Source organism: Nelumbo nucifera, chromosome 8 (genome assembly GCF_055504915.1).
Source record: "Nelumbo nucifera cultivar China Antique chromosome 8, China Antique-T2T, whole genome shotgun sequence".
In the NCBI taxonomy this organism is placed as follows: Eukaryota; Viridiplantae; Streptophyta; class Magnoliopsida; order Proteales; family Nelumbonaceae; genus Nelumbo; species Nelumbo nucifera.
Genome location: NC_142656.1, coordinates 26,907,380 through 26,920,992, shown reverse-complemented (window position 1 = coordinate 26,920,992; position 13,613 = coordinate 26,907,380). Strand labels below are relative to the sequence as shown.

Sequence of the window (13,613 nt, the reverse complement as noted above, 5' to 3'; positions counted from 1 at the left end):
GGTAATGACCTTCTAAAAGAGTGGTTGTGCAGGGCAACAATTGTTTTTGTGATCCCTATTTTCAATTTAAGTTTCACTGTGGCCAAATAGCTTTGTTGTTGTGTTTTCCCTGTTATTGTAGACTTTTCTTCTCACTTGCCCTTCCCATTTGCAAGAGATTTCTATCCTTTGTTTTCATTCCTTGTTCTTTTATAATTTCCTAATTTTTGTAAAAGATAATATAGTATTAAGATTGCTTTATAAACTTTAGAATCTTTATAGTTTGGAAAATTATAGTTAATAAAGTGAAATTTGACAATCTATTCTTACTGCAGTTACTTACATGATGTGATCTACATTACGAGCTTTGTGCAACTCATGTCCATCATCTCTGGAAAATTTTGGTACACATATTTAGTGGTAAGGTCCTTTGTAAATTATCTTTTTCTAGTGTGTATAGCTACAGGCATGCACATAATTGCTATGTTTAATCATATAAAGCAAGTTTCTTGGTTTAAACAGTTGAATAGGAAAGAGGCAGAAGTAGAAACAATAAATGAATTCATCACTTTTGATGTCAATATACTGCTAGAGGGTGGGCTTGGTACCATAGTTATCATGATGGTACCTGAGTGAGTGCCTACTGCCTAGGCCATGACTAGGCAATAAAGTGTTTCTTTTTTTGCATTGCCTTATGCTTCACATTAGTATTTCTATATCCAAGGTGTATTAGTAATTGTTACTTGCACATAAACCATGCCATATTATATAAGTAATGTTAAAAGTGTTTAAAAAGGCATTATAGTCAGATTATCTAAATAAGGATAAAGGGTCTAAAAAGGCATCAAAAAAGACAATTTCAATTCAGATAGACAAAATATGTTTAGAGCAAACCACAACAGCAATTGGGAAACTAATGTCTTCATTATATTAGGGCTTCAACTAGTGGCCCTTGTATTCTCTCAAGTGGTTTTTATACTTTTCTATCAATTTTTAGGAGCAAAATAGATAATGCTTTTTGTATGGCAGGTATGGGGCTTTGCTCCTTCATTTGTTTGTTTTATTTCTATGTAGCCAACTAATCACTCATCTCTGTCTTTCAAACATTGACTAGAAAGGTAGCAGACTCAATTTCTAGGAGGAAGCAAATCATCTTTCTCCATGGCACATCAAGGGCTTTGCCCCTTCATTTGTTCTTTGTTTTCTTTCTATGTAATAAACCAATCACTCCTCTCTGTTATTCTAACTTTAACCAGAGTACTTCTCTTTTCTTTGCACCTTATATACTCATACACATTATAACATTGACCAGAATAGGGGCTCTGCTCCTTTGCTTTTTTCTTCTTTTCTTCAACTAGCATTCTTATAGTTATATATTCTCCTCTATATTTCTTCTGCTTTCAGTATAACAAGGGCTTTATCCTCATGTTAGTTTGCTTTTGTTCCATTCTTGATTTGTGACCAATGTTTTAAAACATGGAGGCGTGACGAAAGGCGTTCCACTACCTTGAGGTGTGAGGCATGGTTCAGAACATAAGAGGTGCAAGCCTCCCGAACACAACGTGTAAGCCTACTTAAAAGGTGGGGGGGGGGGGAGATTAGGAGGAAGGATGAGGGAGAAGAGGAAAGAGGATCTCATTTTTCTTTATTTTTAATAAAAATCTTTTATATTAAGAAGAATGAAGATGCATAGCACTAGTTAAAAGGGGAGTCTTCTCGAAGTGAAGGCGAGCGAGCGAAGCGAACCCCCGGCCCACTTTCTTTCCCCTTATTTTCTTTCCTTTTCTTTCTTTTTCTACTTTTTTTCTTCTCTTTCTTTCTTTTTCTTTCCCTTCCCTTTCCTTTTTTTTTCTATCTTTTTACATAAGGTGTGCATGAGGTGCATGAGGCATACGCCTCTAGCATGCCTCAAGAAAAATGTGTATGAGGTGTATGCCGTTGCACCTGAGGCATACACCTCAAAGGTGTCAGCACCTCTGGCATATGCCTCAGGGCGTTTTAGGGGCGCCTCTCCTAGAGGCACACTTCCAGGCGTACGCTTCTCACGCCTTTTAAAACACTGTTTTATGACAGACAGAAACACATTCTATTTGTATTTACCTCTTGTATTCTCAGAGTACTCTATCCTGAAGGTATTTTCTCCATGGGTGATGTAATTTTGATTTTATTCGATTTGCAATGCATTCTTTTGTGTTGGATCACTTTTAATTTTGCTAGTTGCTGCTAAAACTAGAGGAAACAAGCTAATTAATAAAATCAATGGGAAAAACTAGATAAAATTAACCAGATTTTGCATTAAAAAGTAGACTAGTTAAAGCCTTGGTTTGGTACCTAGTTTCATAGGCAACAAGATGCTTTCCATTAGTGATGTAGGATGGGGTAAGGGTCCTGCTAATTTAAGATGTGATGGTGGGATTTGTGGGGTGAAAGAGGGGCTTTGAATGATCAAGGATGAAGAATAAGGGTAGAAAGCAGGTAGATAGCTTTCTGTCCACCAACGAATGAGCAAGAACTTAAAAAGTGAGAGGAGAGTTCCTGCTATTAGGGAAACAACAAAGAAAAATATTGTTTATTACATTGACTTTATTTAGACTAAACTTATGAGCCTTGTTGTCCCTTTAAAGAATCCAAATTGGGCTACAAAACTGATCCAAAAAACTAATAATTTCTTCACAAAAGCTACCTTAATAGAAATTACGAAAAATATAAACTGCAATTTACTAAAAATAGTGATCGTGAGAATTACTATAAATGGTAAGTTCGAAGATTAGCATTAATATTAATTTTGAAAGAACAGTAAATTTTTGGAGAACTCAATACCCCCTTCTTAAAACACCTATGACTAGGGAAAAAACTCAAACAATACCAATATCTGCCACCCAAAAACTCTACTCCATATTGTCACGGGGCTAGTCGTTGGGGCCCGTGCGGCACTCGATTGTGTCGATAAAGCCTACAAAACAAAGCAACAAGCAACAAAGGCAACAATGGTGGCACACAAATTAGTCAAAAGGTTCTTTGTATTGCATAAAATGGTGGCAAGCACAAGCACACAATTTAGTGTCGAGGGGACCTCATGCTTAACCTTTACACATTCTTAGTTCACTTACCTACCTCCCCTCAAAGAATAGCTTAAGCTTTTGGGGGAGTGACAGAAGGAAACATCAAAGTATTGAAAAATCATACTAGTAATTACAATAATGCCATTGGCATCCTTCCCATACAAAATATATGTATTGCCCCACCCAATACACACTTGATGATGCTCAGATGGCATGTCATGGGCACGGTGATGGCACTTGATGGTGTGGCGAAGAGTTTACTTGTGATAGGCTCCCCCACTCAATTCAGTCTTCGTCCTTGAAGACTAGCTTCTACTAGTTGCTTGGATTTGTTGCTAATGAAGGAGGATTCTTCGGCTGCTCCACGAACTTTGTTTCTACCAAGGCCTTGGTACAAGGTTGGGTGGAAGGCTTGAAGGTGCTCTTGATGGTGGGAGAACCTATGGCTAGTTCCTAAGTAAAGTCCCTTCCTAGCTACTAAAAGGTAAGATTTTGGGTGTTCTGATTTGGTGATTAGAGAAGTCAAGGCTAGGGTTGGGTCAAAATGATGGTTTGGATTCTTGGGGCATTGGTGCCCATGAATGCTTTCCCAAAGGGGTTTCCTCACAGGGCTACTAAAGGTGTTGGGTCGAGGCCAAGTTGGGTTGTGGTCCCTATTTCGGGTGGTTGGCACTCTCTCTCTCATGTTGGTTTGGTGGTAGATGGGTGTGTTATTGGAGGCAGCCTTGGGTCTTCTTGTTTTCTTCGTCGCCATGTAGTTGTTGCACTTACGCTGACATTAGAACGACTTTTGTGGAACCGCTTCTTGATGATGACTTCTTGGTCCATCCTTATGTTGGTGTGAGATGCTGGAGTGGGGGTCTTCTCTATTGCTAGTATGGCATTGATTCTGATGGTGTCTTCTTCCTGGTACAACTGTAGGGCTGAAACTTGCTTCCCATGTACCTTCACTATAGTTGTCACTGGGATCATGCAAGGCGAGCACTCGTCCAGGATGAGGAGGCTGTCAATGTGTGGCATCAGGGCTGCTTCTGCATGTGTTAGGAACTCCATCCTGAGGACAACTTGAAAATCATCCAGGGGTACCACAAATAAGTTGATGCTTCCCTTCTAGGGTCCTACTTGGAGCTCTACTCCACGAGCCACACCTACTACCTTGGCGCCACCCTGCCTGTTTGGATGTAGCCAAGTTGAGTCGCTTGGCCTCAATGAGTGAAATGAAGTTGCGTCACGCCCGTGTCTACTAGGGCTTGAGTCGGCCTCTCGCTGAGGATAATGTCAACATACTTGAGCCCTTGTGGGCCTTGTTGGATCGCTTAGATGTGGCCTCTTTCTTTACCATGGCATTGAGTAGTGTGAGGGCGCCAGAACAGGCTTGTCCTCATCGCTTTGTTCATCATCGCTGAGCTTGGCAATGAGGGCATTGAGTTTCTTCCTTGTGATGGTGTAGTCAGCCTCTTGTACTTGTAGGTGTTGTAGTCTCCTTGTGGCTTCTTCCCTTTCTGATACTCGGCTGGCTTGTTGTAGTGAGGCTGCTTCTCTCATGAGGGATTTGCTTGCTTGTCTCCCCCACTCAAGTCTGAGGCATGCGGGCTTGGAGGCTTGTCGTCGTCCGCTAGTCTCGTGTTAGTGAGTTGTTTAGCTGATGCAAGATGCCAAGATCTTGAACCGTCATTGAAGCTTTATTTCTGCCATGGTTGTAGACCGTCCATAAAGTTGAAGAGCAAGTCCTCTAACATGTCAGTGATCTCAAGCATGAGGGCTGAAAATTCCTTGACGTAGCCATGGATTGAATTCTTGTGTCGGAGTCCTTTTAGCTTACTACGGGCCAGGTATTCTAGTTCTCCATGTAAAATTGTCTCTTTAATTCTCTTTTGAATTCGGTCCATGTGCCAATGTTACACATGCCACGCTTTGTCTCCACATCTCTTGTGCCACCACAACATAGCAACATCAGCTAAATACATAGACGCAGTATGAATTTTGGTCCTTTCTTTGTTAAGGTTTGTCGTTGAGAAATATTGCTCCATCTGCCACAAGAAGTTATCAAGCTCACGCACATCGTGAGCACCTGAGTAGGGAGTTGGCTCCCGAATCTTGATAGGGGCAGGAGTGAATGTCATTGTGGTTTCGTGGAGCTTGCTGAATTCGCAACCACTCTTTTCAAGATGTTGCACTCCGCCCTCATCTCATCTAGTTGGGCCTGCATATCGGCTGAGGTGCACATGGCTGATTTCATTGCTTGCCATTCTTCTTTCATAGCATCAAGTTGGGCCTGAACCGCCAAGAATGTGGACATGGTCCTCTTCCATCTTGCCCATTCATCTTTCATATCTTCAAGTTGTGCTTGAAATTTGTCAAGCGAGTCTTGGACATTTGTTTGGGAGGAGCTTGCTTCTTGTTGACGTGAGGTGTTCAAGACCTCCTTGAGCGTTCCATTCATCATGTCACAAACTTTGTCCAGGGCACCATTCAAGCGCCCCTTAAACTCCACCACCGTGGATTTGACTGCTTCCATGGTGAGGTGAAGCTCCTCCACTCAATCATGTGTTTCACCCACTGTTACAACATAGCATGCGGATGTCGATGTTGGCAAGCCTATCTGTTAATTTCTCTCGCTTGCTAGATTTTGATGCTCGGCCCTTTGGGGCTTTGTCCCTGCCAAGGTCGTGGTCAGGTGCATCGTCGGCCTCATGGGTGTGGGAGAGTCCTTGTCGTATCTCTTCCTCAAGGTCTTGGATGTTCTTCATTGTTTTGCTACTGTCAAGGGTCAAATGTTTGGTGCGGCGTGTAGGTGAGCTCCTACTCCAATACCAACTGTTATGGGGCTAGTCATCGGGGCCCTATGAGGTGCTCAATTATGTCGAGAAAGCCTATGAAACAAAGCAACAAAGGCAACAATGATGGCACACAAATTAGTCAAAAGGTTCTTTGTATTGCATAAAATGGTGGCAAGCACAAGCACACAGTTTAGTTTAGTGTCGAGGGGACCTTGTGCTTAACCTTTACACATTCTTAGTTCACTCGACTACCTACCTCCCCTCAAAAAGTAGCTTAAGCTTTTGGGGGAGTGACAGAAGGAAACATCAAAGTATTGAAAAATCATACTAATAATTACAATAATGCCATCGACATTTCCCCCTATACAAAATACATGTATTGCCCCACCCAAGACACACTTGATGATGCTCAGATGGCATATCACGGGCACGGTGATGGAGATGGCACGATGAAGAGTTCACTTGTAACAATACGGCATAGTTGGCCTTAACAACTGTTTTGAAAAGTTTTCCTTTTAAGTGGTATTTTTTTTATCACATAAAACTGTAGATGTCCATTTTGCCCATCCTACCAAGGTATCAAAAAAAGTCACATTGAGTTATCTCTTGCCCATAAGCTTATTATTACATATCATATAGTTTCATTTTAGTCCTACTTATTTTAAAACCTCTTGTTTTCAAGGCATTTGTCCATAAGCTTAATTTTTCTATGTCATCAAGAAACAACATACACCAAGGGACCTTCTCTTAATCAATTTATCTATGATCAATGCAAATGAATTAGGGATAAGTGCCAAGTCTCAGTGAAGCCACAACCAAGAACTGGCAAAAAGTGACAAAACAAAGAAAATAAAGATATGCAATCACCTTCCTGCCCATTGCTCTTTTCCTTTTCTTTCATCGAGTCAATGTCATCCTTCTTCATATCTATTTCTTCTTTATCCTTCTCCCCCTCCTCTCTGTACTCTTCACTCCTCATATTTCCCCCCGGGAGAAACTCCCTCCCTCCCACAGAGTTTTGGACCTCCAGCCGGAAGTTCCCCATCCACAATGTTAACACAATTATTCAAGTCCATGCCTTCATGGGCTTAATCATAGCAGGAACAGGGTCTGGGCCATCTACAAGAGAGCTAACAGAGGAATCTGTAGAAAAACCAAAAACACAAGAGTTACAGGGGTTACCAACCACCATAGGAGGGAGAATATCGACAGCAACAAGAGTTTTAGCAACCAAACCACCTTGACTCAGACCTAGGTTGCAAGCATCAGGGTATTCTGTTTGAGGAAGACCCATGGAATCTGTAACCTGATCAGAATTTGGACCGACACCCCTTGGAGGTGTTTCCTTTGAAGCTTTACAGATCCCCTGCTCAGTTACCATTTGATTGTCCTGAATTTGTTGCTCACAAGAGAGGGATTTCCTAACTGAATGGGCACAGGAAGGACCTTGCTGTTCCTGGAGATGGTTTAAGGCATTCCGAAAGCCTGAAATTTGTCGGCACCCTTTATCCTCACAAATCTTCTGCAGAGGTTTGTTGAAGGAAGACCTCACCACATCCTTAGTTTCATTGACCTTGTCTCCGCAAACAAGGCTTCAATGCAATAATCCTCTTCATCATCCAAACAGATTTGTATTGTCCCATCCACACTTTCAATACTGCATTCTTCATCGGAGGTGTAATCTTCTTCGGAATCATTGCAATTAATCCATCGTCCATCATCAACCTCATCGCCCTGTACCTCTTTTGACCTCGCATACCTAGGATTAGGCTTATCCTTCTGAGAAGGGGAGCATCTTGCCCATTGTAATTTTGACATCCCCCTTTGACAACTACTGTCAGGGATCAATTGGGATGATGATACACCCAAGTTAGCATCCCCCATTGATCCACCACCTGATCTACGTGTGAAGTTTAAGTTGTCACGTGCATCCTTCTTGAATTCTCAAGTTTAAGTTGTCACGTGCATGCTTCTTGAAGCCCGGCCTGACCGCTTGGTTCAGCCCCGCTCTCTAGTTTTTCTTTCCCAAACTCTCTCTCGACAATTTGGTTTCCTTTGGGGGAAAACCATGTCTGACGCCCGAAACTTCCTGTCTTGTTGTGCCACATGGCCTCTGTCTTGCCACATGAGCATCTTCTTCTCTCCTTCCACACTCCCAGAGCATCAATTCAACTTCTGACACAACCCATACCTGTCTCCACCTTTCGTCAGAGAAAACTTCAAGCAGTCTTGGTATCTTCTCCGGCTCTTGTAGAGAACCTCCACACAGTGTTGCAATCTGGAAGAAAACCTCCTCTGCCCAAAGATTGAAAGGAAGTCCCATAATTTTCAGACTAATGGTATCACCGTCAACCTCCACCTCATTGCAGGAAGGGCACCAGTTCTCCATCACCGGTATCCTTTCTCTTGTGGTATTTCGAGTTAAATTCTCTACGTTATTTGCCAAATCCATGACTGCTGCCATGTCACCAAAGGGGCGAAGGACTGCCTTGTCCGTTGCCGGCAAAACTTCAACCATGTCCTGTAACACTACGTTCCAATCCAGCACTTTTTTAGTCAACTTGATCAAATTCCTTTTCCATTCCTCCAGGCTCCCTTTGGCCACCATCTTTTAGCAGATGGCATTTCTGCAAATACCTCCCACATCCAGTGGCTTCTTCTCAACACAGATGTTTCCAGAGGATTGTTCCAGATCTGGGGATTCCACTGGTTTATCCCTGCAGATGTGTTGTCCCTCCTTCAACCAAAGTCGTCGTTCATATTCATCCAGAGTCTCCGCCACCTTCAACCACCCCTGCTTTCCTTTCTCGGCAGAAAAAAAAAAAAAAAAACTGCTTCTTACCCAAACCAAAAAATTCAATCAGCTGAATAAACTCTCCTTTATCATTTTTCTTTTTTTTTTTCCAATAAAAACTTCTGCAAATTAAGTTCTCCCTTCCACCCTGTCTCTGTGATGGAAAACAGGTTACCATCAAGGAAACCTTTAAACCATCCTGCCGCCTCCCTGTTTTAGACCACTACAGCCCTTTGTCTTCTCTGATTTTGAATGTTGAACCTCTACCTATTTCTTCAAACAAGAAGCTTTTCTTCTCCACATCCAGGGTCTTCTTCCACCTATTCGCCAGAACAAACTTCTCCATCCTTTTCCTATGCAGTGTATTGAATGTTTTCTGTTACTTTGATCATTAAATTAATTATAAGAGAATATTTTATTATAAAATAAATTTGAGGGGAGAAAGGTGATGAGCAAAAAGAATGACCTCTGCAACAGAAAAAATTTCAAAGAAAATATGCTTGCATAATACAGTTCCATTCTCAAAGGGTTTACATTCTCTACCAGACCTATCTTTAGCAAGTGAATTTGCTTTGATGCTTTCCTACCAGCTAAACCTAGGCACCCACCTGAATGGGGTTTTCAATGAAGAAGCCAAAATTCAGACTTGTCTTTGTTCTTAGTATAGGTTTCCCTACCTTTCCCTACCTTTTCCTTCAAACCAAACACAGCCTTAAGGATGGAAAAGGTACAAAGATTCTTTTCATCTGTAACTATGCCCCTTCTGCCTGCATTCATGTTGCACCATAAGCCCTGCAAATTTCATCTTGCCAACTTAAGCTTGTGAAGTAGGTATTACTCGAAAACTGCATTGACTAGAGTAAGAAAATGGCACATGGTCTTCGGTGTATTTTTCCACAGTTTTGTAAGTGAAGGATCCTGTTGCCAAGGCCCAATAGAACAATCAGTGCAGTTGTAGTTTCATATCCCTATTACCTACCTTGTCAACCTTTAATTTCCTCATATTTTAAGACAGGATGGAATATATTTGTGATTAGGATTATTCTTTTGCATAATTGTTAGAACAGAAAATTCTTCTGGCAGGGCCTATGGAGTGGTTTGTTTCACCACACTTGGGCATGCATGTCATGTTAGTCAAATAATCAGTAATATTCATAGAGTTTTCTTAATGCATTTATCACTTGCATATGTTCCATATCCTCGTGACTTAAAAGCATGAAATACATATTCTCTGTAGTTTATGCAAGTTTCTGCCATCTGTATGATGCTTTCTCTCATGTTAAAGACCAAAGAAATAAAAAAAAAAAAAAAAGAAAAAATTAAAGCCATTAAAGTGGGCAGCGAAGCGGACTAAAATTGGGAGGTTTTGGGGGTCAAGCCTGACTTAACTATCTCGTCTTGATGTTTTCTTTAGATTTTGTTTTTTTAATCAGCTTGATGTTTTCGTAGATTCCGGCATTTGGTGCATATAAGCTTTTTGGTCTGACAAAGGGATTTTTATCTCATGGTTCAGAGGTATCCACCGTTATCCATACTCTTATTTGGAATCTATAGGATGTAATCATACACTAACTCATCTGTTTCCTTTCTCTTCATGCCTGTATAGGAAGCCGTGGAGGATGAAAAGGGTCGCAAAAAAAGGGAAAAGATGGAGAAGAAGGCTTCAAGAGGCAAATTTATCAAGACAAGAAATAAATAGAATTATTTATCAAACACAAACCTGGATAAACTGGAGTGCGGCACTGGTTCTCTATAATGGGTTCGGCTGCCTGATCAAGTATTGGAAAGTAAATGTTTACAATCACCATTATCATCTCGAAGGTCATTTCAGTTGATGGGGACAAATTTGTTGTTCTAATTTGTAAGATATATAGCATCCGAAGTTTTCAAAGCAGTTTATTTTAGCAGTTGGATAGTTTAATCATCTGGTTAGAGACTTTGGGTTCAAACTTCAAACCCAAGCAGTTATACAGAACTAACATCCTGTGTTTCTGTGTTGTATTGCATAGCTTGTTCATCTTGACAGATTTTTATTATTCAACATGATAGCATCTTTACCTACTATATTGTTTGGGTTGGTTACATTTTGTAACATTCATGTCATTCATGTAAATAAAATTGACCGGAAAAGGGCACGTCATACTAGGCGGGTGCTTAGTGGTTTAGATGGTTTAGCACCTATTTTATACCAGTCATTGGCACTCAGGCGATGCGCTCAATCAACATCATGGCCTTAGGTGACACCTTGACAACGATGGCTAGAACAATGAAAAGATGTTTCAGAATAACCACTTTGGTACCTTGGATCATTTATAATGAGGGAGAAATTAAGAAGATATTTGTTCATAGAAATGAAGGTGTTAAAGTGGAGAGATGCATCTAGTGTGCTGTTTGACCAGTATGTACCAATGAGACAGAAATTTCTATACCAGTATTGCTACATGGGTTAGAATGTTGGGCGATCAAGAAAGAATTTTGTTTAAAAATAATGAGGGTAAAAATGAAAGGATACAACTTTGGTTGACAGTTAGTATTGTAACTATAGTGTACATCCCATTTAATGATGGGTTAAATAAATATTGAAATAACAAAAGCCATAGAGGGTAAAAAGGTAAGGGGTGCAAATTGATTGGATCATCATCCGACCCGATTCAAAGTCTGATCCTATTTTATCAAATATCAGACATCTTTATCGAATTCGAATCTAAATCAATAATTGTGAGATCCAATCAGATCTTGAGATTGAATTGGATCGTACCTATAATTTATCAGATCAGATTCAGATAGATCTTAATTCAAATCTAATTTAATCTGTTTGCATCTTTATAAAAAGGGAAAGTGAAATCATGCTTTTTTATAAAACATTGTTACCATTCTCATTTTTATTATAGAGATATCAAATGTATAGAGAAATTAGGGTACAGTGGCTAAGGAAGGGCAATAATGAAAATATAAAATATTATATATAATATAAAATAATAATGACTAAAGAGGAGGAATAATAGAAATAAATATGCAACTGGAATAAATAATGACTAAAGAGGGTAATAATGACTAAAGAGAAATTAAACAGCTCAAACCAATAAAAGCCACCCGTCCAACTACACACTAATCTATGAGGAAACAAAAAACCAAGCTCCAGATCGATTCATCAGTCAAGAGTCCCTTTTTCTACCACATTACCAATCATTACATTTCATCCCTCTGTTTATTCTTAAAATTCCTCAACTTTGTCTATCACTCGGCTCTATTTTCTTTCTTAAAATTTTTCTGTTATCACTTGTTATTTTCTCTTATTTATTTATTTATTTTGTCTTGCCATGCGCACGGGTTCCATCCTCGTAACAAAAAAACAAGTATATGTTTAAAGTAGTTATATAGAGATCAGCTCCTAGAGTTTCTACTTCCTAATGCCGCCCCATTCGTTTTTACTTATCTGGGTACGTGAGTTTTTCTATGTAAAAGTTTTTCAGGTAAAACTTGTTCAAGTAAGATAGGTTCCAGTATTCTTCTGTGATAGTAGTGATACAGGTTATTCATGTAAAGGGAAAAGCGAGAGGGAGGGAGTGTTATCTTAGCATAGATAAGTTGTTTTTCCACCCTCTAGGAGGGTAACTGAAGCCAGCAAATGAACGTAGGAATCATAGTCAATTATGTGATTGACCAACTTACCCCCTCCCCGGCGCTAAATACCAACAAATGAACAGGGCCTAAATGACAGCTGAACTACAAAGATGGATCTGATACCATGTTAGTTCCAGGCATGAAAATGAGCGGAATCAATTGGTGGGATGTGCTCAGTAAGTCACATCCCAAACAAAAGGTATTATAGTGAATGGACAATTCTGTTCTTACAAGAACAAGTAAAATACGACAATGCACAATAGTATACAAGAATAAAAGAAAGATTAAATTACAATATTAACCCCATCTTCTCTACAAGAACAAGGAACGCAAAAAGGTTGATTGGTATAAATCTGTGGAATAGTTATGTTCCAATCAAAATCTTCATTTATGTGCTTGCGGAGAGCGTCCTAGCAAAATAGGTTTGGATTGGACTCAATTTAGTAGAGCACTATGCAGCATTTGTTTTGATACAAACTCAGTTGGGATCATTGCTAAGAAGATGGTTTTTTACTACTCTTCTAATAATAACAATCAATGGGGGCTATTGTTGGCTTCACAAGCAGTGCTATAGTGTAGGAAATCTGGAAAGAATAATGTAGACGAAATGGAGAGATTAGATCATAGGTGTTCGGATGAGTGGATTATTAGTAAATTTGAGAGTTGGCTCCATGAGGTTGACATCCCAAAGAAGTTTACCAAAACCTCAAGTTGAAGACAATCCCTCGCGTTGGAATGTGTTGGTATTAGGAGTAAGGACTTCAGCTTCATAGGATTGGAGTTGTGAATTGCATGACAGGTCTGGATGAATTTATTTTTTATAGGCGCAAGGGCTGAATAAATTGAGTCTTGTTAACAATTATCTGGACAGTTCATTAGTTCCATAATTTCATAAAAGGAGTAGCATTTCAGAAAGAACAAGAAGCTGTGATATATTAGAAATTTACAATTGCCTTTGCTATCACTAACAATAAATCTGATTTTAATTTAGAGAATTAAGGGCACAATTCTGTTCTCAAAGAATGTTTGAAGTAGGACAAATAAATCTTAACAACCAAAGGCTGACAAATAGAGGCGTGACTGAACAATGCATTTAGAAATTGGATTGGACCGCCCTCTCATCTTAAAATTATTAGATTTCCACAAGGGGTTCTCCTTATGAATATATGTAAGTAGAATTGAGATTTGGAGTTCAACAGTACTGTTGAATTCCCCTCTTCACATTTGAAAACACCGTCAATACCTGACCTCCCTGGATCACCAAGGTTGCAGCCTTTTTGTTTCTTTGCTAACTCCCCATCTCCTACTTTGGGGTGTCGATGGAAGGAATCATCCTACTGGTTCTCAAGTTTTTTAGTCTCTTATTTCGTAGCC

The 13,613-nt window shown here is 39.9% G+C and overlaps 1 protein-coding gene across 1 annotated transcript in view; it reads left to right on the top strand.

The window, feature by feature from the left end:
• The window catches only part of LOC104605377 (uncharacterized), a 30,223-nt gene extending 19,544 nt beyond the window's left edge, over nucleotides 1-10,679 (top strand). The window contains exons 3-5 of the mRNA XM_010270120.3: nucleotides 315-399; nucleotides 10,065-10,130; nucleotides 10,222-10,679. Coding sequence (XP_010268422.1) covers nucleotides 315-399; nucleotides 10,065-10,130; nucleotides 10,222-10,314 — 244 coding nt within the window. The 3' untranslated portion in view covers nucleotides 10,315-10,679. The remainder of the gene's footprint in view (nucleotides 1-314; nucleotides 400-10,064; nucleotides 10,131-10,221) is intronic.
• Nucleotides 10,680-13,613: the final 2,934 nt, after the last annotated feature.